This window comes from Schistocerca gregaria, chromosome 5 (genome assembly GCF_023897955.1).
Source record: "Schistocerca gregaria isolate iqSchGreg1 chromosome 5, iqSchGreg1.2, whole genome shotgun sequence".
Lineage (NCBI taxonomy): Eukaryota > Metazoa > Arthropoda > Insecta > Orthoptera > Acrididae > Schistocerca > Schistocerca gregaria.
The window spans coordinates 628,192,014-628,217,032 of NC_064924.1; the positions used below are offsets into that span (position 1 = coordinate 628,192,014).

Below are 25,019 nucleotides of genomic sequence, written 5' to 3' on the forward strand. Positions count from 1 at the left end.
CCTCCATGTAGCTTGATTTCCGGAGGTTTATCACACTGTCTACCACCGCCGCATACTGTTGGAGCCAGGGAAGCGCCGCTTGTATTTCGTCATTAGTCCGTGCTAAGAACATCACATCGGCGTATGCACCACATCGAAAGGTCACAGAGCAGAGGCTAAGTCCTTCCAAGCGTCTCCGCAGTCCATTAAGAGCTGGTTACAAGGCAATGGCGAACAACATGGCAGAAAGAGGCAAGGATTGGATGGTGTGTACAGCTACAGCTGCCCATGGAGCTTCAACACGATACCACAGCTCATCAAGAGCAGTGACTGGCGTATTGTGACGAGCCAGTTGTTCGGCCACCATTGACCAGACGTTTTCAATTGGAGAGAGATCTGGAGAAAGTGCTGGCCAGGGCAGCAGTCGAACATTTTCTGTATCCAGAAAGGCCCGTACAGAACCTACAACTTGCGGTCGTGCATTATCCTGCTGAAATGTAGGGTTTCGCAGGTATCGAATGAAGGATAGAGCCACGGGTCGTAACACATCCGAAATGTAACGTCCACTGTTCAAAGTGCCGTCAATGAGAAAAAAGAGGTGACCGATATGTGTAACCAATGGCACCCCATACCATCACGCCAGGTGATATGCTTCCAATGTGCGTTCACCGCGATGTCGCCAAACGCGGATGCGACTATCATGATGCTGTAAACAGAACCTGGATTCAACCGAAAAAAATGACGTTTTGCCATTCTTGCACTCAGGTTCGTCGTTGAGTACACCATCGCAGGGGCTCCTGACTGTGATGCAGCGTCAAGGGTAACCACAGCCACGGTCCCCGAGCTGATAATCCATGCTGTTACAAACGTCGTCGAAGTGTTCGTGCAGATGGTGAGAGACGTGGAGAATGTGCTGGCCAGGGCAGTAGTCGAACATTTTCTGTATCCATAAAGGCCCGTACTGGCCCTGCAACATGTCTTGCAAACGTCCCCATCTGTTGACTCATGGATTGAGACGTGGCTGCACGATCCGTTACAGCCATGCGGATAAGATGCCTGTCATCTCGACTGCTACTGATACGAGGACGTTGGGATCCAGCATGGCGTTCCATATTACCCTCCTGAACCCACCGATTCCATATTCTGCTAACAGTCATTGGATCTCGACCAACGCGAGCAGCAATGTCGCGATACGATAAACCGCAATCGCGATAGGCTACAGTCCGACGTTTATCAAAGTCGGAAACGTGACGGTACGCATTTCTCCTCCTTAGACGAGGCATCACAACAACGTTTCACCAGGCAACGCCGGTCAACTGCTGCTTGTGTATGAGAAATCGGACGGTAACTTTCCTCGTGTCAGCACGTTGTAGGTGTTGCCACCAGCGCCAACCTTGTGTGAATGCTCTGAAAGGCTAATCATTTGGATATCACAGCATCTTCTTCCTGTCGGTTAAATTTCACGTCTGTTGCACGTCATCTTCGTGGTGTAGCAATTTTAATGGCCAGTAGTGTATAATATAAAATAAAAATATCGCTACTCGATATTGCCATTTTTATATCCTTGAATAAAATATCGCCGTTACATATCGATATTTTCTGAGGGAAATATCGATGTAACGACATTTTGTCAACAGCCCTAGTTGTCTTGTGTGACAATAGGTGCACTACAGAACATTTGCAAAGTGAAAAATGCAAACTTGGTGTGTATACAGTTCTGTTCATGCATCAGTCATATTTGTGCATGTAGCACTTCGGAAAACATAGCGTTTTGAAAACGAATGGATAATTTATAGTAGCCCTGTATTTTCATTTCCATCACTAACCAAGTGTCTTCTGCTAGTCTTCAAGAATGGGAAACAGAAATTCAAATGAGGGCGCAGGTGTGACGGTTACCTTCGCTATAGCTGAAGACGTGACAAAAGGGCAGATTGGAGGGAGGTGCTGCTTCGTTTTATCCTGCGGCCGGCGCTGGCAGCGACCTGTGCGGTCAGCCGTGGCTCGGGCCTGGGACCAACTGCGCCACGCCCCAGACACGCCACGCTTCGCGCCGCCCTTTGGCGGCGAGTCCTTGGTATTTAGCGGCTCCTGCCTGCCAGACCTCAGGGCCGGCGCCAGGTCGCTCGACATTTCGCCCCGACTTCCCTGAAATCCGGGCAGATCCGTTCCGCCCGTGCGGTCACCTTGTGGCACACAGACGTCCAGCTGTCAAAAGCCAGTCTATGACGTGGCAGTCGCCGGTGTTTGTACTGGGTTTTCACCGATGGCTATCGAACATCCCCCCCCTCCCGAGACCTTACACGCTGGACTTCTACTTTATCGTAGTGGTTCCTGTACAGAACCAGCTTCTAATCCGGAAAAACCGAGCGAGCTGGCGCAGTGGTTAGACACTGGACTCGCATTCGGGAGGACGACGGTTCAATCCCACGTCCGGCCATCCTGATTTAGGTTTTCCGTGATTTCCCTAAATCGCTCCAGGCAAATGCCGGGATGGTTCCTTTCAAAGGGCACTGCCGACTTCCTTCCCCATCCTACCCTAATCCGATGAGACCGTTGACCACGCTGTCTGGTCTCCTTCCTCAAACAACCAACCAATCTAATCCGGAAAGTTGAAGGTAGTATGGGTCAGTTCCATGTCCATTATACAGGGAGGTCCATTTATAGTGACCGAGCTAAATATATCACGAAATAAGCATCAAACGAAAAAACTACAAAGAACGAAACTCGTCTAGCTTGAAGGGGGAAACGAGATGGCGCTATGGTTGGCCCGCTAGATGGCGCTGCCATAGATCAAACGGATATCAACTGCTTTTTTAAAAAAAAAAAAAAAAAGAGAAACCCCCATTTTTATTATATTCGTGTAGTACGTAAATAAATATGAATGTTTTAGTTGGACCACTTCTTTCGATTTGTGATGGATGGCGCTGTAATAGTCACAAACGTATAAGTACATGGTAGCACGTAACATTACGCCAGTTGGGACGGTATTTGCTTCGTAATACATTACCCGTGTTAAAATGGACCGTTTACCAATTGCGCAAAAGGTCGATATCGTGTTGATGTATGGCTATTGTGATCAAAATGCCCAACGGGCGTGTGCTATGTACGCTGTTCGGTATCGTTGACGACGTCATCCAAGTGTCCGGACCGTTCGCCGGATACTTACGTTATTTAAGGAAACAGGACGTGTTTAGCCACATGTGAAACGTCAACTACGACATGCAACAAATGATGCCCAAGTAGGTGTTTTAGCTGCCGTTGCGGCTAATCCGCACATCAGTAGCAGACAAAATGCGCGAGAGTCGGGAATCTCAAAAACGTCGGTGTTGAGAGGAATGTCTTTGCACGTATTGCCAAATGCATTGAGATTAACGGATATCATTTTGAGCATTTATTGCAGTAATGTGGTATTTACAGGTAATCACACTGTAAAAGCATGCGTTCTCAGAAATGATAAGTTCACACAGGTACATGTATCACATGGGAACAACTGAAATAAAACGTTGAAACGTAACCTACGTTATCTATTTCAATTTAAAAAACCTACCTGTTACCAACTGTTGGTCTCAAATTGTGAGCCATATGTTTATGACTATTACAGCACCATCTGTCACAAAGCGAGAAAAGTGGTCCAACTAAAACATTCATATTTCTTTACGTACTAAACGAATATCTAATAAAAAATGGGTGTTCCCATTTTTTAAAAAAATTCAGTTGATATCCGTTTGACTTATGGCAGCGCCATCTAGTGGGCCAACCACAGCACCATCTGGTTTCCCACTTCAAGCTAGACAAGTTTCGTTCTTTGTAGTTTTTTTCGTTTGACGCATATTTCGTGAGATATTTGGCATGCTCACGATCAGTGGACCACCCTATATACATAGCAACAAGTACTCGATATTTGAAGCAATCAGAGAATGGTGCACCCCAGGATTCAGTTTTTGGCTCTCTGCTGTTTCCGATTGCGATTACATAAATCATTTTCCACTGCATAAGCCGCAAATTTTGTCCTTTTCCAAGATGATACAGCTACAGAAATAACAAATTTTTGTATACCTCTTACTGAAGTAGCTGCTGTCGAGAAATTGGAAAAAAGTTGATCGTCGGTAAATGTGCACAAGAATCAGTGAATACAATTCACATCTTCTCATAGAACTATAAAAGCTATAAAAGCAATATACTTAAACAGTGAATTAAATAAATAAATAGTGTTAATTTTTTGGGGCTACACAGAAGTGCTAAGTTTAACTGGAAATCCCACAGCCTAAACTCAACAACGGGCTTCAGTTCAGACAGTCATTAATTTCTGTTGTAGTTACAAATATGCCACTTTTTTACGAATCAGACTCAGCAAAGATATCAAGGGTTTAATAAGAGTATAGAAAGAAGTCTACTAAAGTGGTACAAATGCATACAACACCTGTAGTAGTACGTTGCTGTTGTGGTCTTCAGTCCAGAGACTGGCTGCATGCAGCTCTCCCATGTTACTCCATCGTGTGCAAACCTCTTCGTCACCGAATAACTGCTGCAACCTACATCCTCCTGAATCTGCTCAGCGCATTCATCTCTTGATCTCGCTCTTCGATTTTTACCCTCCACGTTTCATTCCTGTACTAAATTGGTGATCCCTTGATGCCTCAGAACTTGTCCTACCAACCTAATCCCTTCTTCTAGTCAAGTTGTTCCACAAATTCTTTTTCTTCCCAATTCTGTCCAGTACCTCATCATTAGTTACGCAATCTACACATCTAATCTTCAGCATTCTTCTGCAGCACCACATTTCGAAAGCTTCTATTCGCTTCTTGTCCATGTTTCACTTCCATACATGACTCCATACAAACACTTTCAGAGAAGGCTTCCTGACCCTTAAATCTATACTCGATATTAACAAATTTCTCTTCTCCACAAATGCTTTCCTCGCCATAGCCAGTCTACATTTTATATCCTCCCTATTTCCACAGTCATCCGTTATTTTGCTTCACAAATAGCAAAACTCCTTTACAACTTTAAGTGTTTCATTTCCTAATTTAATATCCTCAGCACCACCTGATTTACTTCGACTGCATTCCATTATCTTCGTTTTGCTTTTGTTGATGTTCATCTCATATCCTCCTTTCAAGACATTGTCCATCCGTTCAGCTACTTTTCCAGGTCCTTTGCTGTCTCTTGACAGAATTACGATGTCGTCGGCAAACCTGAAAGTTTTTATTTCTTCTCCATGGATTTTAATTCCTACACCAAATTTTTCTTTTCTTTCCTTTACTACTTTCTCAATATACAGATTGAATAACATCGGGGATAGGCTACAACCCTGTCTCACACCCTTCATGATTGATTGCACGTTTTCAGCATACATCGACATGACCCTTCTGAATGAGGGAATACGAGGTAATGGAAGAGCTGCTAGTCGCCTTTATTTAAGCTCGTTCTTCACAATGTCCAACTCCATCGTATACCCTTTTTGCCACAATTACCCAAAGATTTCGAGAATTTGTACCTTCACCGTCAGCAGGCGTCACTATGGTGCTCCCAAGAGACGTCGCAAACTCGAATTGGAAGAGGCTGTACTGCAGCACATTGGATAGAACCTGTCAACCAGTATCAGTATCTCTGGGTATCAATGAGTGGAATTGTAAAACAAATGATGTATTGGGTCACCCCTAATCAATTACTTGTAAAAGTGGTCCGTTATCAACATCTTTTCAAATGGTTGTAGTACGGAAACGGTACGTTTCCGGACATGATTTCCAGTTTAAAATATCATCCATTCACTCCCCTCTAGAAGTCCTACAAGTCTGTAATGGTAATTTTCGAATACCCTGTAAAATATATTCTATGAAGCACTGCAGCGATTTGTTTTAATCCGTATAATGTGAAATTGGTCTGCTTCTTTTCTTACTGTGATAATTTGGGCCCCGAACTATGTAACATTTCCACGCTCGACGAAAGTGCGGCAACAGCCATTTCAAATAGAATGACAAAACATATTAATTGTTATAATCTACATTGCACTTTGTGACCATGACGGTAAAGTAAGAGAAATTCGAAAGTCTTATGGCTGCATCACACACAGGAAGGTGCCTCAGAAGGTAACGATGTACACTGCACAACGTGATTAAAACGTCACTTTTTTGAAACCATGTCATCTTCACCCATCGCGACACCTAAGCATGAAATCTGGCTCCAAGGTGTCTACAGCCTTCCTCTGTAATGGTGCAACTCTCGGACTCGACGTTGCTTCAAACAGCAAGGTGTAGAGAAGTGCGGAAAAAATACCAGCGCTCAGAAGGTCATGTGAGGTGTAAAGTGGATTAATGATGTCACATTGGCATCAAATTTCACCACAGGAGGGCTGAAGAAGTATAAAAACTTGTTGATGCTTTGGACCACGTTCCAGTTTCGTCGAATGGTTTCGAATACTGCTATGAGGTTAAACCCTGCATACTTAGTGCAAAAATTGTGGTCGCTCTACACTCCAGAGGGGGTGAGACCATGTTCAGTGGAATTGCAGCCCCACAGTGTCCTTAGGGAAGGCTTGAATCGTCTGCGGGATGCCAGCAGTGTGGGACGTTGTCAGGAATTCGCCATGTTGCACATCACACAGCAAATTGTCGTTTTCGATCGTTAAATGTGTTATAACGAACACCTCGAGGTTCAAATGGTTCAAATGGTTCAAATGGCTCCGAGAACTATGGGACTTAACTTCTGAGGTCATAGTCTCCTAGAACTTAGAACTACTTAAACCTAACTAAGGACATCACACACATCCATGCCCGAGGCAGGATTGGAACCTGCGACCATAGCGGTCGCGCGGTTCCATACTGTAGCGCCTAGAACCGCTCGGCCACCTCGGCCAGCGAACACCTCTAGGGACGGAGTACTTTCATTAACGCTCTTTATGCCACCTCTTGTGACCTTTCCCTCCCGATTCTGAGAGGCAGTGTGTCTGAAATATTTTCCTCAGCCACCAATAAGAAAACCGTGCGATTTCAACGCTGGGCGTCGTGTTGTGACCTCCATTACAGAGGCGTCAAGAGAACGGGGATGAGGTGTGGCTAAGGGGCATGTAACGATCTTCCCATCGAGTAAGACGTTCACAGTGACTTTGGATAGAACTGTAATGAAATCTGGTGCCAATGCAGTATTATTAAACCACCTAACCCTTCGCACGAACTTCTGAGCTGTGGCCTTTTTCCGCATGTGTCAACACTATGCTGTTTGCAGCGACTCCGAGCCTGAGACTCACGTCGGAGAGCACCACACTTCTGTGCCATTGCAGAGGAATGTTGTAGGGACCTTTGAGCCAAATTTCAAACTTATGTATAAAAATGGGAGAAAATGACATGGTTTCAAAAAAAGAAGTGACCCTTTAATTCTGTTGTGCAATGCAGATACAACATCTCAAAATGGCCCCATCACAGCCGGCCGCTGTGACCGAGCGTTTTTAGGCGCTTCAGTCTGGAACCGCGTGACCGCTACGGTCGCAGGTTCGAATCCTGTCTCAGGCATGGATGTGTGTGATGTCCTTAGGCTAGTTAGGTTTAAGTAGTTCTAAGTTCTAGGGGACTGATGACCTCAGATGTTAAGTCCCATAGTGCTCAGAGACATTTGAACCTTTTATTTTTTTTGGTCCCATCACAGTGTTTGGGATTTGTGAAACCGCCTTGATATAAGAACTTCACTATCCTCAAATTAGCTAGCTATTATTAGGGTGTTTTTTTGTTTGTTTCTAAAACACTTGAAGGTATTCAATAAACTACCTACCTCTTGCCTTTTTTATTTCTCACTGCCCACTACATTAACCAATTGCCGTACCTTGACGAGTCTGTCTCTTGGGAACAATATCGGACCAAACATGAATGTCTCGAGTCAGTCTTGTGTAAACAAATGCGGGCCAAACGTAAACATTACTAGTCACAAGCGCGGCAGCGAAAGCTGGACCAAACGTAAACACCGCGTGTCCAACGCACGAGGCCAACACTTGTCAGATACAATCGTGGTTCAGTCCCTACAATCACGTCGCGAGAACTGGTCACAATTCGTTTCGTCTACGTTACAATGTAAGAGTGCTAGTGGTATTATACTTTCGATTTTGAAGAAAAATTTAACCAACCCTTACCTAATGTTAAGAGTGGGGTGTTCCCCAAGGGTCGGTGCTGGGGCCATTGCTGTTTCTTATTTATATAAATGATATGCCTTCTAGTATTACAGGTGACTCAAAAATATTTCTGCTTGCTGATGACACCAGCTTGGTAGTGAAGGATCTTGTGTGTAATATTGAAACAGTATCAAATAATGTAGTTCATGAAATAAGTTCGTGGCTTGTGAAAAATAATTTGGTGCTAAATCACAGTAAGACGCAGAAACAGTAAAAACCTACTCACAATTTAAGAAGAACCGATATTTTGATCAGACAGAATGGGCATACTATAAGCGAGACGGAACAGTTCAAGTTCCTAGGCTTTCGGATAGATATTAAGCTGTTGTGGAAAGCCCATGTCCAGGATCTTGTTCAGAAACTAAATGCTGCTTTATTTACCATTAGAACAGTATCTGAAATAAGTGACAGTGCAACACGAAAAGTAGTCTACTTCGAATATTTTCATACGCTCATGTCGTATGGTATTATTTTTTGGGGTAATTCTTCTGATTCAAAAAGGGTATTTTTGGCTCAAAAACGGGATGTTCGGGCTATATGTGGTGTAAGTTCGAGAACCTCTTGTAGACTCTTGTTCAATAGTCTGGGAATTCTGACATTGCCCTCGCAGTATATATTTTCTTTAATGCCGTTTGTCGTTAACAATATTAGCATATTCCCAAGAGTTAGCAGCTTTCACTCATTTAATAATAGGCAGAAATCAAATCTGCATGTGGAATTCACTTCCTTGAGTCTTGTGCAGAAAGGAGTGCAGTATTATGCTGCATCCATTTTCAGTAAGCTACCACAAGAACTCAAAAATCTTAGCAGTAGTCCAAACTCTTTTCAGTCTAAACTGAAGAGTTTCCTCATGGCTCACTCCTTCTATTCTGTGGAGGAGCTCCTGGAAGAGCTAAAAAATTAAGCAAATTCCAGTGTTACATTGTTGATTTTCTTTATTTAAACTTACGACTTGTCGCCTGAATATGTTTTTTATATTTCATTTTATCTGTTTCTACTATCGTGTTATAATTTCATGTATTGACTCGTTCCATGACCATGGAGACTTCTCCTTAATTTGGTCCCACGGAACAATAAATAAATAAATAAATAAATAAAATAAGGGGGAGTGATGAAGAATTCAATAATAGTGACATGATTCTAGAAAACAGAAATCATGCAAAACGTTTAATTGTGGGCGATGATAGTGAAGAGGAAAATTCAATATCTAAATTATGCGTATCGTGGATCTGACAGAAACTGAAAAGCACGCCAATCATTAGGAAACACACTGAGGTGACGAAACTCACGTGACACCTGCTAGTATCGTATCAGACCTCATTTTGCCAGCCGTAGTGTAGCAACTCGACGTGGCATGGACTCAACGAGTTTCAGGAAGTCCCCTGCACAAACATTGAGCCATATTGCCTCTGCAGCCGTCCATAATTGCGAAAGTGTTGCCGGTGCAGGATTTTGTGCACGAAGTAACATCTCTATTATGTAATACAAATGTTGGGTGGAATTCCTGTCAGGCGATCTGCTTCGCCGAATCATTCGCTCGAACTGTCCAGAATGTCCTTCTAACCAGTCGTGAACAACTGTGTCCCAGTGAATGGCTCATTGTCACCCATAAAAATTCCATCGTTTTTTGGGAACGTGCAATCGATAATCGGTTCAGTTTGACCAGAGGACCCAATCCATTCCATATAAGAACAGCCCACACCATTATGAAGCCACCACGAGCCTGCACACTGCAGGTCCATACCTTCGTGGGGTCTGCGCCTCCAAGCGCCCGCTACGGTCGCAGGTTCGAATCCTGCCTCGGGCATGGATGTGTGTGGTGTCCTTAGGTTAGTTAGGTTTAAGTAGTTGTAAGTTCTAGGGGACTGATGACCTCAGAAGTTAAGTCCTCAGTGCCATCTGAACCATTTGTCTGCGCCACACTCGAACCCTACCATCAGCTCCTACCAACTGAAATCGGGACTAATCTGAACAGGCCACGGTTTTCCAATCGTCTATAGCCCAACCGATATGAGCCCAGGAGAGGCGCGGTAGATGATGTACTGTTAGCAAAGGCAGTCGCGTTGGTCGTCTGCTACCATAGCCTATCGACGCCACATTTCGCCGTACTGTCCTAACGTATGTTAGTCATACGTCTCACATTGATTTCTGCGGTTATTCCACGCTGTGTTGCTTGCCTGTTAGCACTGACAACTCTACGCAAACGCCACTGCGTTGTCCGTGGTAAGAGATAATAACTGAAATGTGGTACTCTCGGCACACTCTTGATACTGTTGATCTCGGAATATTGCATTTTCTGACGATTTCCGAACGGTAATGTCCCATATATCTACACTCCTGCTCATAAATTAAGGATAGAAGGGATCGGTTGGTAGGACATGTTTTGAGGCATCAAGGGATCACAAATTTAGCATTGGAGGGCAGCGTGGAGGGTAAAAATCGTAGAGGGAGACCGAGAGATGAGTACACTAAGCAGATTCAGAAGGATGTAGGTTGCAGTAGGTACTGGGAGATGAAGCAGCTTGCACAGGATAGAGTAGCATGGAGAGCTGCATCAAACCAGTCTCAGGACTGAAGACAACAACAACAAATTGCAGAATGTGGTGCCACACAACGTGGCACTACACAAAACTGGCGCTAACCGCATAGGCACATAGGAAACAAGCACGACACAGATCTGTAAGTCCACGGTATTGGTGATAATTTGAGAAAACCGCCGGGAAACAATTGTGCTACAAAACGCCACTGCTTCCTGCGCATGTACCCCGACATCAATATGAGATATGATCACCATGCACACGTACACATGCCGCACAACGTGGATCAGTGGTCTACACCTACATCTACATTTATACTCCGCAAGCCACCCAACGGTGTGTGGCGGAGGGCACTTTACGTGCCACTGTCATTACCTCCCTTTTCTGTTCCAGTCGCGTATGGTTCGCGGGAAGAACGACTGTCTGAAAGCCTCCGTGCGCGCTCGAATCTCTCTAATTTTGCATTCGTGATCTCCTCGGGAGGTATAAGTAGGGGGAAGCAATATATTCGACACCTCATCCCGAAACGCACCCTCTCAAAACGTGGACAGCAAGCAACACCGCGATGCAGAGCGCCCTCTTGCAGAGTCTGCCACTTCAGTTTGCTAAACATCTCCGTTACGCTATCACGGTTACCAAATAACCCTGTGACGAAACGAGCCGCTCTTCTTTGGATCTTCTCTATCGCCTCCGTCAACCCGATCTGGTACGGATCCCACACTGATGAGCAATACTCAAGTATAGGTCGAACGAGTGTTTTGTGAGCCACCTCCTTTGTTGATGGACTACATTTTCTAAGGACTCTCCCAGTGAATCTCAACCTGGTACCCGCCTTACCAACAATTAATTTTATGTGATCATTCCACTTCAAATCGTTCCGCACGCATACTCCCAGATATTTTACTGAAGTAACTGCTACCAGTGTTTGTTCCGCTATCATATAATCATACAATAAAGGATCCTTCGTTCTATGTATTCGCAATACATTACATTTATCTATGTTAAGAGTCAGTTGACACTCCCTGCACTGAGTGCCTATCCGCTGCAGATCTTCCTGCATTTCGCTACAATTTTCTAAAGCTGCAACTTCTCTGTATACTACAGCATCATCCGCGAAAAGCCGCACGGAAATTCCGACACTATCTACTAGGACATTTATATATATTGTGAAAAGCAATGGTCTCATAACACTCCCCTGTGACACGCCAGAGGTTACCTTAACGTCTGTAGACGTCTCTCCATTGATAACAACATGCTGTGTTCTGTTTGCTAAAAACTCTTCAATCCAGCCACACAGCTGGTCTGATATTCCGTAGGCTCTTACTTTGTTTATCAGGCGACAGTGTACCACGCTATTCTGACATTACAACTGTTGTGCCGCTGGCGTTTACAGAAATGAGAAAAAAAAAACGAATAAATCGACATAAAGTGTTCCGGACAAATCCGATATGCGACGAAACCGAAGGACGGATCTATCGAACACCTTTTATTGTGCCACTTACATGCAGTTACCATGGTCAGCAAAGTGCTTATCGCCAAGAGTGAACGTGTATCGATTTCCTTTCAGTTCTTGCTCTAGCAATAAGAGGGATAAGCACGCTTCTGGCTTATTGATCTGCAGAATACCTAATAATAAATCAATACTTATATATACAGCTCTGAAACCGGCAGCACATTTTTATAGGCCGGTATGGCGATATCTTTTCCGTCGATATGCCGATCCTTTTTTCGATATATAGACGGACGATAATAACACTTTTTTAAATATCGATATATCCAATCCGCGATATTTTTAAAAATGTCAACAGTCCTATTATGTGATCATTCCAAGTCATACGCCCACAAAACGCTACACCCAGGTACTTTTATGAGTTGGCAGATGCCAACAGTAATTCATCGATATTGTAGTCATAGGATACTATGTTTTTTTTTTCCTTTTGTGAAGTGCACAGTTGTTCATTTTTGAACATTTAAAGCAAGTTGCCAGTCTTTGGACCACTTTGAAATCTTATCAAGATTTGACTGAAAAATTTATGCAGCTACTTTCAGGCAGTACTGCATTATCAATAACTGCATCATATGCAAGAAGTCTGTGGCTGGTATTAATATTGTCTGCAAGGTCATTAATATGCACCATGTACAGCAAGCAACACACTTCCCTAGGGCATACCCAAAGCTACTTCTGCAGCTGAAAAATACCATCCATCCAAGATAATATGCTGCGTCTTCCATCCCAAAAAGTCCTCAATCCAGTCACAAAGTTCACTTAATTCCCATCGTGTGATCAGAGTCACATCCTAAACCTTATCAAACGGCTCACCTGAGTGTGTACGTGAAACTACCGCAATCTGCAGGCGGCACCAAATTCATCTGGTCGAAGAAGGAAACTTTTGTTTCACAAAACGCCTAGCATCCAGCGCACTTTGGCCTGTTGATTATTCATATGATTTTGAAACACATCCCAGTTGGTTTTTGAACATTTTTTAACACATTCTAAGTCGATTTCTAAACGAATCACGACTTTTGAATGCATATACTGTGTACGTGGTATGTCTGTCATGGGAATCCCCGTTACATCTAGAAATAGAAATCCCTGCCCCAGACAAAAGGCGACGGGGCTATAGGAACTGAGCCGAATTAATTTACGTGGCTCATTGGACGTGCAAATGATAAGCGTCATTATAATAACTAGCGAAACACATAGATTCATACTACCAGAGTGGAAATACACGACTAACGGGAATAACAAGTAAGATAGATTACTTATTATCTTCTCGGTGTATTCAAGAAAATGAAATTTTGACAGAAAATTTTTGCCATATCGGTACACTACTAAGAGCCTGTTACAAAGCCCGTGCTTAGCAGCCGCTTAAGTTCTATTGTGTTGTTGTTGTTGTTGTTGTTGTGTTGGGGGAGGAGACCAAACTGCGAGGCCATCGGTCTCATCGGATTAAGGAAGGAAGTCGGCCGTGCCCTTTTCAAAGGAACCATCCCGGCATTTGCCTGAAGCGATTTAGGGAAATCACGGGAAACCTAAATCAGGATGGCCGGACACGGGATTGAACCGTCGTAAGTTCTATTGTGCAAACGAGTTGTACGAACATATAATAACGTCTAACCGAGGAATAAAAGTGCGATAACTAAACTGATGATTGTGGCAGGGTTTGTGAGGTTAACCAGAGAATAAGGTTTGACAATTTGACAATAGCAAGAACAGTTACAGAATTAATGATAACAAGATTGTTTGTTAGAACGAAGAAGGAGAAGTCGAAAAATATGACGATTCCAATTTTGTGTAAAAATTTCATACTAACGACTACTTTTTGATCTCATGTTGAGAAAATGGAGAATATGAATGAAATGCGAAACTCTTTCCTGACATAAAACTTTTTGCTTGTACTGGGCCTAACAGGCTTTCGGTATTGCAACTTCGTGAATTATATTCTCTCGTGTTATTTATGTAAATAAGGTAGACAAAAATGACCATTTGTGCCGAAGCAGTCTCGCTTATTTGGCGTGTGTTACAATTGCGGCAACATTAGAAAAGCCTATTTCCTTTGATCTAGCAGACAGTGACAAAATAGACGTAATCAAATCGAGAAACCACATGAGTCTTGGGTACTATTCGTATTAACAGCTTTTTCAGTATTAGACAACGACATTTTGATCTGTCATGTAGCAAAACGATTGACGAAGTTGATGAGGTAATAGATTCTTTCGCAGAAAGGAAAGCGCGGCGTATAAACCTGTAGTAAGAGAAGAAAATGCTATGACCCTAGGGTTGAAGAAATATGTACTGTCTTGCTTGTCCCTTGTCTTTACTGGTTTTGTGTTTCCTATACGGTATTTCATTTTATGTCACACAAAAGAGAAAGTTATAAGCTAATAGGCAATAAAAATTCACTAGACGCCTTCCTGAGAGACAATCTCCATTCCTTCCAAATTATTAAGTGTAGACCAGATTGGCTCGAATTCAAAGAAATAGTATCGGCAGCAACTGGAAGATTTACACCAAATAAATTAACAAACGACGGAGCTGATCCTCCTTGATACTCAAACCGGGTCAAAACACTGTTGCAGAAACAACGAGACAAACATGCCAAATTTAAACAGACGCAACATCTCCGAGATTGGCGATCTTTTACACAAGCTCGAAATTTAGCGCGGACTTTAATGCGCGATGCTTATAACAGTTTCCACAACGAAACTTTGTCTCGAAACCTGGCAGAAAATCCAAAGAGATTTTGGTCGTATGTGAAGCATGTTACCGGCAAGAAACAATCATCGCCTTGTCTGCGCGATAACAATGGAAATACTATCGAAGACAGTGCTGTTAGAAGTAAATGTCCTTGGAGTAGTGAAGCAGCTTAAATCACTCAATAAAAGCAAGTCTTCTGGTCCTGACTGTATACCAGTTAGGTTCCTTTCAGAGTATGCTGATGCATTACCTCCATACTTAACAACCATATACAGCCGTCCGTACGACGAAAGATACGTATCCAAAGACTGGAAAGTTGCACAGGCCACACCAATATTCAAGAAAGGTAGTAGGAGTAATCCAGCTTAATTACAGGCCCATATCATTAACGTCGTTATGCAGCAGGATTCTGGAACATACATTGTGTTCGAACATAATGAATTACCTCGAAGAAAACGGTCAACTGGGAGACAGCCAACATGGGTTTAGAAAACATCGTTCTTGTAAAACACAACTAGCTCTTTCTTCGCATGAAGTGTTGAGTGCTGTTGACGAGGGATTTCAGATCAATTCCGTATTTCTGAATTTCCGGAAGGCTTCTGACACTGTACTACGCAAATGGCTTGTAGTGAAATTGCGTGCTTATGGAATATCTCCTCAGTTATATAACTGGATGTATGACTTCCTGTCAGATCATAGTTCAGGAAGTCGTCCAGTAAAACAGTAGTGATTTCTGGCGTTCCCAAGGTAGTGTTATAGGCCCCTTGCTGTTCCTTATCTATATAAACGATTTGGGAGACAATCTGAGCAGCCGTCTTAGGTTGTTTGCAGATGACGCTGTCGTTTATCGACTAATAAAGTCATCAGAAGATCAAAACAAATTGCAAAACGATTTAGGAAAGATATCAATGGTACGAAAATTGACAGTTGACCCAAAATAAAGAAAAGTGTGAGGTCATCCAAATGAGTGCCAAAAGAAATTCGTTTCACTTCGGTTACACGATAAATCAATCCAATCCAAATGCCGTAAATTCAACTAAATACCTAGGAATTACAATTACGAACAACTAAAATTGGAAGGAACACATAGTAAATGTAGTGGGGAAGGCTAGCCAAAGACTGAGTTTTATTGGCAGGAGACTTAGAAAATGTAACAGACCTACTAAGGAGACTGCCTGCACTACGCTTGTCCGTCCTCTTTTAGAATAATGCTACGCAGTATGGGATCCTCACCAGATAGGGCTGACGGAGTACATCGAAAAAGTTCAAGGAAGGGCAGCACGTTTTGTATCATCGCGAAATATGGGAGAGGGTGTCACTGAAATGATACAGGATTTGGTCTGGACATCATTAAAAGAAAGGCGTTTTTCGTTGCGAAGGAATCTTCTCACGAAATTCCAGTCACCAACTTTCTCCTCCGACTGCGAAAATATTTTGTTGACACCGACCTACATACGGAGAAACGATAACCACGATAAAATAAGAGAAATCAGAGCTCGTACGGAAAGATATAGGTGTTCGTTCTTTCCCCGCGCTATACGAGACTGGAATAATAGACAATTGTGAAAATGGTTCAATGAACCCTCTGCCAGGCACTTAAAAGCGATTTCCAGAATGTCCGTGTAGATGTAGAAAGAGCTTAAATTTTTTTAACTGTTCTTATGCTCCCGGTCACAAATAATCCCACCCAGTATTAATTTTGAGGGTTTTTTTTCTATTAAAGGGGGTAGGATGTCAAACCGGTCTCCTGGGGGGGGGGGGGCAGGAAAAACACCACAGAACATTTTAATTTGCGCTGTCCTGAATATACGTTTAATGGCCTCCATTACAAAATATACACGTTTGAATTCCACAGAGCGAAATACAGTACCGAGCGATAGAAGAATGCTGTGTGAAGAGACGTGGCACTGCACGTAAGGCCAAATACCATGTCTTACATTTCCTCAAACACATATGTTTTATATATCAAGCTCTTCAGAATGTGTGCGCTACAAAATGAACATGGCAATTGAATCTCAATGTAGACAAGTGTAATGTGCTGCGATTACATAGAAAAATAGATCCCTTATCATTTAGCTACAAAATAGCAGGTCAGCAACTGGAAGCAGTTAATTCCATAAATCATCTGGGAGTACGCATTAGGAGTGATTTAAAATGGAACGATCATATAAAGTTGATCGTTGGTAAAGCAGATGCCAGACTGAGATTCATTGGAAGAATCATAAGGAAATGCAATCCGAAAACAAAGGAAGTAGGTTACAGTACGCTTGTTCGCCCACTGCTTGAATACTGCTCAGCAGTGTGGGATCCGTACCAGATAGGGTTGATAGAAGAGATAGAGAAGATCCAACAGAGAGCAGCGCGCTTCGTTACAGGATCATTTAGTAATCGCGAAAGCGTTACGGAGATGATAGATATACTCCAGTGAATGACTCTGCAGGAGAGACGCTCAGTAGCTCGGTACAGGCTTTTGTTAAAGTTTCGAGAACATGCCTTCACCGAAGAGTCAAGCAGTATATTGCTCCCTCCTAGGTATATCTCGCGAAGAGACCATGAGGATAAAATCAGAGAGATTAGAGCCCACACAGAAACATACCGACAATCCTGCTTTCCGCGAACTATACGAGACTGGAATAGAAGGGAGAACCGATAGAGGTACTCAGGGTACCCTCCACCACACACCGTCAGGTGGCTTGCGGAGTATGGATGTAGATGTACAACATATTTTTGAAAAATAGATTTTTTTTTTAGATTTTTGATGTTCTACCTCAAACGCGCTAGGGGGACGGGGGCAGCGCCACTATCAAGTTTTTGCCCCGGTTAGTTAATATCGTAGATCCGGAGCTGATTGCGCTATACTGTTTACAGAAAAATATCACTCAAGCGTGCTAATCCTTGTTAAGTCTGTAGCCCTGGATGCGTGGGTTTGCTTAACTTACTACATACACACTGAATTTCGTCCTGGCTGCTACGACATGGGTATGGCAACAGTGCTAACCCATCACGTAACCACAAACCTCATAGCAGCTCAAATTATCGCGACTAGAAAGTTGCCGTAGTTTTGGAACCATTTGATACACCCTGCTATTGATAAGCAGTAAACGACGAAGACAGCTAGTGTCGGGTAACTGTCTTGCTAGCAACAGAGAGCAAAACAATGTAGGCAAACCCCCCCAATTCACACTAGTTTCACAGGAGTGAGCGAATGGTTGTTGCAGCCGACGGCTGTTGCAGTTGTTGCAATATGTGAATGAACTGCCGTTGACGATGTAGTTCCACCTGGTGCTGCCACAACCTCAAAAACTCAGGATCCATGATTGCACAATGAGTAATATCCTCTTCACCAATTTACTATCCTACTAGGCGCGGGTAGAAACACACACGGGGCTACGGTGACCAGTAGAGCAAATGACAGTACGGAGTGGATGGCAACAACTAAGTAAACATTGAGAACAATAAGGTTAGAATCAGAGTCCAGAAAACAGCAAGGTCGTCAGAAGCGTTCAACAGTCGAGACTGAAAAGCGAAAGAGAAGAAACCATAAAAAAGCAATAGCCAAACACTGTATCATATGGCGCAGTGTGATGGCAGCGCGAGATAATAGGCAAGTGGCAGCAGGTGACCTCGCGCTCGTACTTCCACACGGAACTCCAGATGGTGCAGACATAGTACTCTACGGGCGCTTTCTGCAGAGTATGTATTTGCCAGCAGCACGCTAACCACTTTAGTTTCCTGTGATATCCCGTGTTACAAGCGAGTTTTCTTGTTTCAAATATTGTCGCGAAGCTGCCAACGGTGCGCTCATATGGTAGCATAGTCTGCGCGATAACACGTGTTCAGGTTGTCCACTGTCCAGCAGATGCGGTAGGATAAGGTACCGTGCCGCTAGTAGAAGGGGAATATTATTTATTAACAAGTTTTTGTAGATAAATCACACGCCAATGGTAGAGCAAATCGTGAGTCGAAATGCGGGGAGTGTCGCTTTTAGGAAATTATGTTGTATTCAAGAAGGAAGCAAGCTACTCCAGATATTGTTACCAACCTCGTTATTATTGAAGCACGCAATGATTCTTTGCCAAAGAGGATTCGTATTAATTAACAGACACCGTGGATTTGTAGAACTGAAGCAGTAAACACAGTTCCCAAAAGTATTTCACAATGACATCAACTGAAAATACGGAATTCATTATTTATTTATCAAAATAACTACTAGTATCGGTTGCGTGAACAAGAATCGGTAAATCTTTGGAGGTGCAGTGTTTGGAATGTGCAGACAATGGTTTAGTTGATTTTGGATAAAGTGTTTTTACTTCAGCAGCATTCCTGATCATTCAAGTTAATGACTGCACTTAAATCATTTTGCCACTGTGAGAAATAGGCTAATTACTACCCGACAGGAGATTGCAAAATGTATGCCCGTCCGCTAGTTGGAAAGCAGATGGGAAATATTAGAAGACTCCATGTGAACACTGTCCAACATTTTTGGGAAGAACTACAACTAGAGCATCAGTTGCATGGCGGGTCTATTCACTCAGAACACCTGCAATGACTATTCACCATGTTTCTGAAAGTTGGCGTCATATTCAACCTTCAGTGATCGGTGACAGGATTTGCTGGAAATCCTACCCAAAGATTATACGATCTACATAACAGTAGCAATTTGAAATTTCATGTTGTTGTTACATCGAAAGCATACATGGAAAGAAAATGGAGATTTCTGGCCACATAGCTGATTTGGGGTTGCCCAGCTGGATTGAAAATCATATTATTGTGCTGAAGCTTGTCAAGCGGACAGTATTTCAAATAATGTGAACAAATTATTTTGCAGGTTATCTGATTAATTTACATTTCCCATTGTTTACACCAATGAGGAATTTTCCCATGATCCCTCTGTATATGAACAGACTTGTAACAGGTTTTCGCAAATGTTGGACATATCAGAGACGTCTTTGAAGAGGGTCAGATGATTAGGGTAAGACTGTTGAAAAATGGCACTATTTATACCTGTGCAGTTTGATTCTTGATGCCGATCATGTCTTTTTTTTTTAAATAGGAGATCCCTGTTAGTAGGTATCTAAGTAACACTCACATGTAGAAGACCAAAATTATAGTACTGTTTTATTATTGGTATTAAGTTTCATTTTATGTACGCCATTACCATACTGTACAATCTATTCTACTTTTTCATGATTTCATTTCTTCATCATTCGACATCGAGAAAAAGAAGAAAAATTAACAAAAATGGGATCAATATTGATCATTTCAGTAAAGGTGTTTTTATTTACTACTTCATTCAAAACATGTCATTAGAAAATGAAGAAATAAGGACTGAACAGAAACTTGGAATGGCTAAATTACATTTTATAACTGTATTTTAATAATACTGAAAAAATTGAAAATTATGTTTCATGTGGAATATTTTGAAACAGGGCTCAAAGCACAATCATACATCACATAGTTTGGATGTGAAACTAGTCTAACAGTTCGCTGTGTGTCGTCATTTCAGCACTTTAAATAATTGCAGATGTAAGTTTGTTATGATGCCACTGCACACAACACTTTTAATAAAATACAGATCACAAAATTCTCAGCAGACTGAAAATGCCCCACAGAATGAATGGCTGGTACAAACACACGGCAGGAACTGATGAAAACTAAATTACACAATCCCATCTGTTTGCAGCCAAGTGCTGTTGGTAGCCATATTGTTGTATTACTGTGTTCCGCATTTTGTGATGAGAGTTTACAGGTCATGCTGACATGAAATTTTAGGAGTGTTTGATGTTGATAACCTGGTTTTGTACTGCTTTAGTTTATGTAAACTGATATTACTAGTGCAATAAGTAAATAACCCAGTCAGATACAATGGCTATATTCTCACGGGACTCAACTGTGTATTGTCGTAAATTCAAACAAATGTATGTACTACAGTATACTACTTTGTATTTATTTGCTTTGGTAATATTCTCCAGAATATTAAATCCTTTGGCACAATTGCTCATATTTTTGGCAGGAAAGCATTAAAGGGGTTACTAACTGTGGCTGTTAGATGTGCACTTACAGTAAGTAATTTTATCACTATATCTTTTTTCCCAACACTCAAACTTAATAGGTCATATTTATTAATATTTCAGACAGGGAAAGTTAGACAAATAAAATACATTCACTCATTGTGGATGTAAGCAGCGTTGCTCATTTGCGGAAATTTAAAGTTGTGTGCCAAACTAGTTCTCAAACACAGTTGCTGGTTTGTAGCTCCTTCTTTGTTCCTTCCACTGTTTTAAATTGTTAAAGAGGATCAATGTGGCAACTCTTCCGCAAAAATAAAATTTTTTGATCATAAATTATCCTACTGAAGATGTAATATCCAACTCTATTTCTTGTATTGTATCCCGGACATCCACAACTCCATGTGCACACCTCTGTGCAGTTTGGAAGGAATTGAGCTTTGAACTGAACTGTAGCTAAAGTGACACATTCAGAAATATAATAGATTTGATATCCGGATTTCAGAACCAGCTTTTAACTTATCGTAAATTATCAGTGAGATGTTACATTTGTGTATTTGTTCCTTCTCTTATAGTTTTCTCATACCCTCAGTTACTCACTAGTCTCTCTTTTTCTCACCTGTGCACAATCTTAGAATGTGGCACTCTATGTTCTGTGACGGCAGGTGACTGCAAGACATGTGCCGGCTGCGAAGAGGCCAATGCCAGTGACTGGCCCCGCTGCTGCCAGCATGGGGGCTACTGCTGCTACGAGCTGGTCGCCGCCTGCAACTCCTGTAACATCACAGTCTTGCAGCCATTCTGCAGCAAACACCTCAAACGGTGCTTCGAATCCAACTGAAGTTGTGCTTCAAAAAGCCACTGAATTGGCAGGAGGGTGACAAATTGGAAGCTAGTCACTAGGTGTCATGCAGAGTTGATTACACATTCGTGCATCAGACTGCTGTAGGACTGCTGTAGAGGTTCTCCTATTTTTAATTTGAATATTTAGTTCTTTCCATAGCCATCAATTAAATTTCAAAGGTTACAGTATTACAACTTACATATTGTAAGAGTAAATATTCTGTGTACAAATAAACCATCATTACAGGAAAGAGACTTAAATTTGCCTACCACCTGACTCACATATATCATGTCTCATATCAGCCTTATTGACTGTATCCACAGATGGCAGGCCCAATATCTTTTGTATTTGCTATCAAGCACTAATGTTCATGAATGTAGAAGTATTTGTATGTAATTTAATACACTTTTGTGGCTGTTCATTAACAGTTAAGAATTAAAAGTATTCTCCAAAATAACTAACTGTAAACAACATTGTGTTGAATAAATATTTACAAATTCTTTTGTTTCTTTTTACTACTTTAATCACACTAAATGCATGTTATAATTGCCATATTACATACTTTTGGAGCTAGTCTGTGAAACAGCAGGTGGCAAACCAGATCATCACACCTAGCACTTTGCTATATAGCACTGGACACAGATTCGGGAGAAGCAATAGTCATTTTTCCATCATTTCACATACATTCAGCCTGCATGCTATTCCAAATCACTGTGAGACTTGTCTATTACTGTTTCATGGTGTTCAATTGAGTGGATTATCAGTGCCCAAACTTTTTCTGACTATCACACTTGTGTGCACATTTTTTATTCAAACACGTCTCATTTACAATTTGAAAATTGCCCTTATATAAAATATATTCTAAATGAACATGGATGAGACATTGCACAGTACTGAAATGTTCATCAGCTATGATGTATTGATTACTTTCAACCCTTTGAAGGACCAGGCCACTCTGGCAATTCTCTTAAAAAAATTTCAAATGTGTGTGAATTCTTAAGGGACCAAACTGCTGAGGTCACCAGTCCCTAGACTTACACACTACTTAAACTAACTTATGCTAAGAACAACACACACTCCCATGCCTGAGGGAGGACTTGAACCTCCAGTGGGAGGGGCTGTGCAATCCATGATATGACACTTCTAACCATGCAGCCACTTGATGTGGCTCAGTAGTCTAAATTTTACTCCATATCTGTACACATAAATTTTACAGAACAGTGTGAACATTAGTACTTGCACCAAACTTCTCTCAGTTAAACTGTATCAAGCCACCAAGTAACTGAAAGACTGCTCTAATCTTCATACGTCAAAAACAGTATTTTAAAATTTGGCATACAATTGTTTGTGTATCTGTATAAATAGTAGCGCTTACAGCTAGCATATGTCTGGGTCACTGCATAGTTGCAGAATAGTTTTCTTACTGCGCGCAGTCTGGGAAAACTCCTGATGTTGCTGGTTACCCAGTGTGGAAGTGTGGGGCACATAAAGCTCCATACAGCACCAGTACAAAGTAGTCAAGGTCTTCTGACTTGCAGGAGTAGATAGTTATGCAAGGGCATCTTTATCATGGTTGAGGGATATGGTACACTTTTGTAGTTGCTGTTCACTGCTCGTCACCTCTTACCACTTATTCTCCCACTGCTTCATGAACACCATATTGTAGAGCAAGGAGATTGCATACAAGGGACTTACAAGTCTCTTTGGTTGCATTATTCATTGACTTTTGGTTTTGACACCCATGTGGCCAAGTACTGAGCAGAACTATGTTTGCTTCCCTTGTCTCTCTGATTTAATAACTTCATATACAATGTCTTAACCTGCTACTCATCTGGTCACAAAAACTAAATAGCCTTAAAATTGCTCTGTGAATTGTAGCAAACAAGAAACTTCTTGCAGATTAAATTTCATGCACTCCTGTACCTTAAGAATGAACACAGCTCAAAATACTGTGAATTCTCCCAGAAGGGAAATTCTAAATCTGCAGGAACATCTAAGCAGTTTAGTGAGATGCTTATGCTTAACTTTGTACGGGTGTAGTATTATAAAGTTGCAGCACCTGTACTGGAATATACACTTTTTTTAGTTTTGAGCTACTGGATGCTTAATTTTCACTTAGAACCTAACTCTTAGGCATCTAAGCAATAGTAACCTTTATTTGAGCCACATTTGCACTTAGAATCATTGCAAATCTCAGGGAGAGACAAATCAGTAAGTTGACATATTTTGCATATTTTCATTCAATAATGTCATATGGGGTAATGTTCTGGGGTAACTCATCTTTAAGAAAGAACGTCTTCATTGTGCAAAAAACATGCTGTGAGAATAATACGTGGTGCTCACCCATGATCATCTTGTAGACATCTGTTTAAGGAGTTGGGCATTCTGACTACTGCTTCACGTTATAATTATTCCCTCTTGAAGGCTTCTGTAAATAATCTATTACAGATCAAGAGGAACAATGATATATATAATTTCAACACCAGAAGGAAAAATGATAGTCACTGCTCCACATTAAGATTGTCTTCAGTACAAAAATGGATGCACAATGCTGCAACAAAAATTTTTGATAAATTACCCAGTGATATGAAATGTCTGTCAAGGAGAAACTTTCTCAGTTTGTTATCAAATTTTACTTTACTGTCTGTCAATCTCCTATTATAAGAATTTCTATTACTGTAATGTGTAAAATATATGAGCAGGAATTACTAACTCACATCTGTTATATCTTTTTTTTTCTCATTTTGAAAAAAGAAAGGAATAAAATGTGTTCACAATGTAGCTGCATGTACAAATTAATTTGTGATGTGAATGTATAATGACTCATTCGACATCATTACAGTCTATCAGGCAAAAGGATCATGGAACAAGTAACTACAAAGTGTTGAGTGTTAAAAAAAGTGTTCTGTATTTTAGTACCATAAGAGCTCTGAGCACTTGTATATCTTCACTACTGTGAAACACATCTCTTCTGTTGCTAGCTCTCTGCTATTATGAAAGACCAACAGAGTGCAGTAACCAGATGAGGACACATTCCTCCATTTTTGTCCATGGGTACAGCATGCAGTAAACATCTGTTAGTGCTGTAACTGTAAACCATATTCACAATTCAGGTAGCTACTGTGTGTACATCAATTCTAATGGAACCAGTTTGTGTTACAATAAGTTCGTGAAACACTTTGCACTTACCATCACAATGGAAGTCAATTATTCCACATGGGAAATGGCAGAAATGAACTTCTATTGTAGTCTGGCAAATGGAAACAAATGTCAATCAAAAGCAGACTGCGTTAGA

The 25,019-nt window shown here is 41.6% G+C and overlaps 1 protein-coding gene across 1 annotated transcript in view; it reads left to right on the forward strand.

Moving 5' to 3' along the window:
* Positions 1 to 22,224, forward strand: part of LOC126273425 (uncharacterized) — a 248,580-nt gene extending 226,356 nt beyond the window's left edge. The window contains exon 5 of the mRNA XM_049976976.1: positions 21,546 to 22,224. Within this exon, the coding sequence (XP_049832933.1) occupies positions 21,546 to 21,721 (176 nt within the window). The 3' untranslated portion in view covers positions 21,722 to 22,224. The remainder of the gene's footprint in view (positions 1 to 21,545) is intronic.
* Positions 22,225 to 25,019: the final 2,795 nt, after the last annotated feature.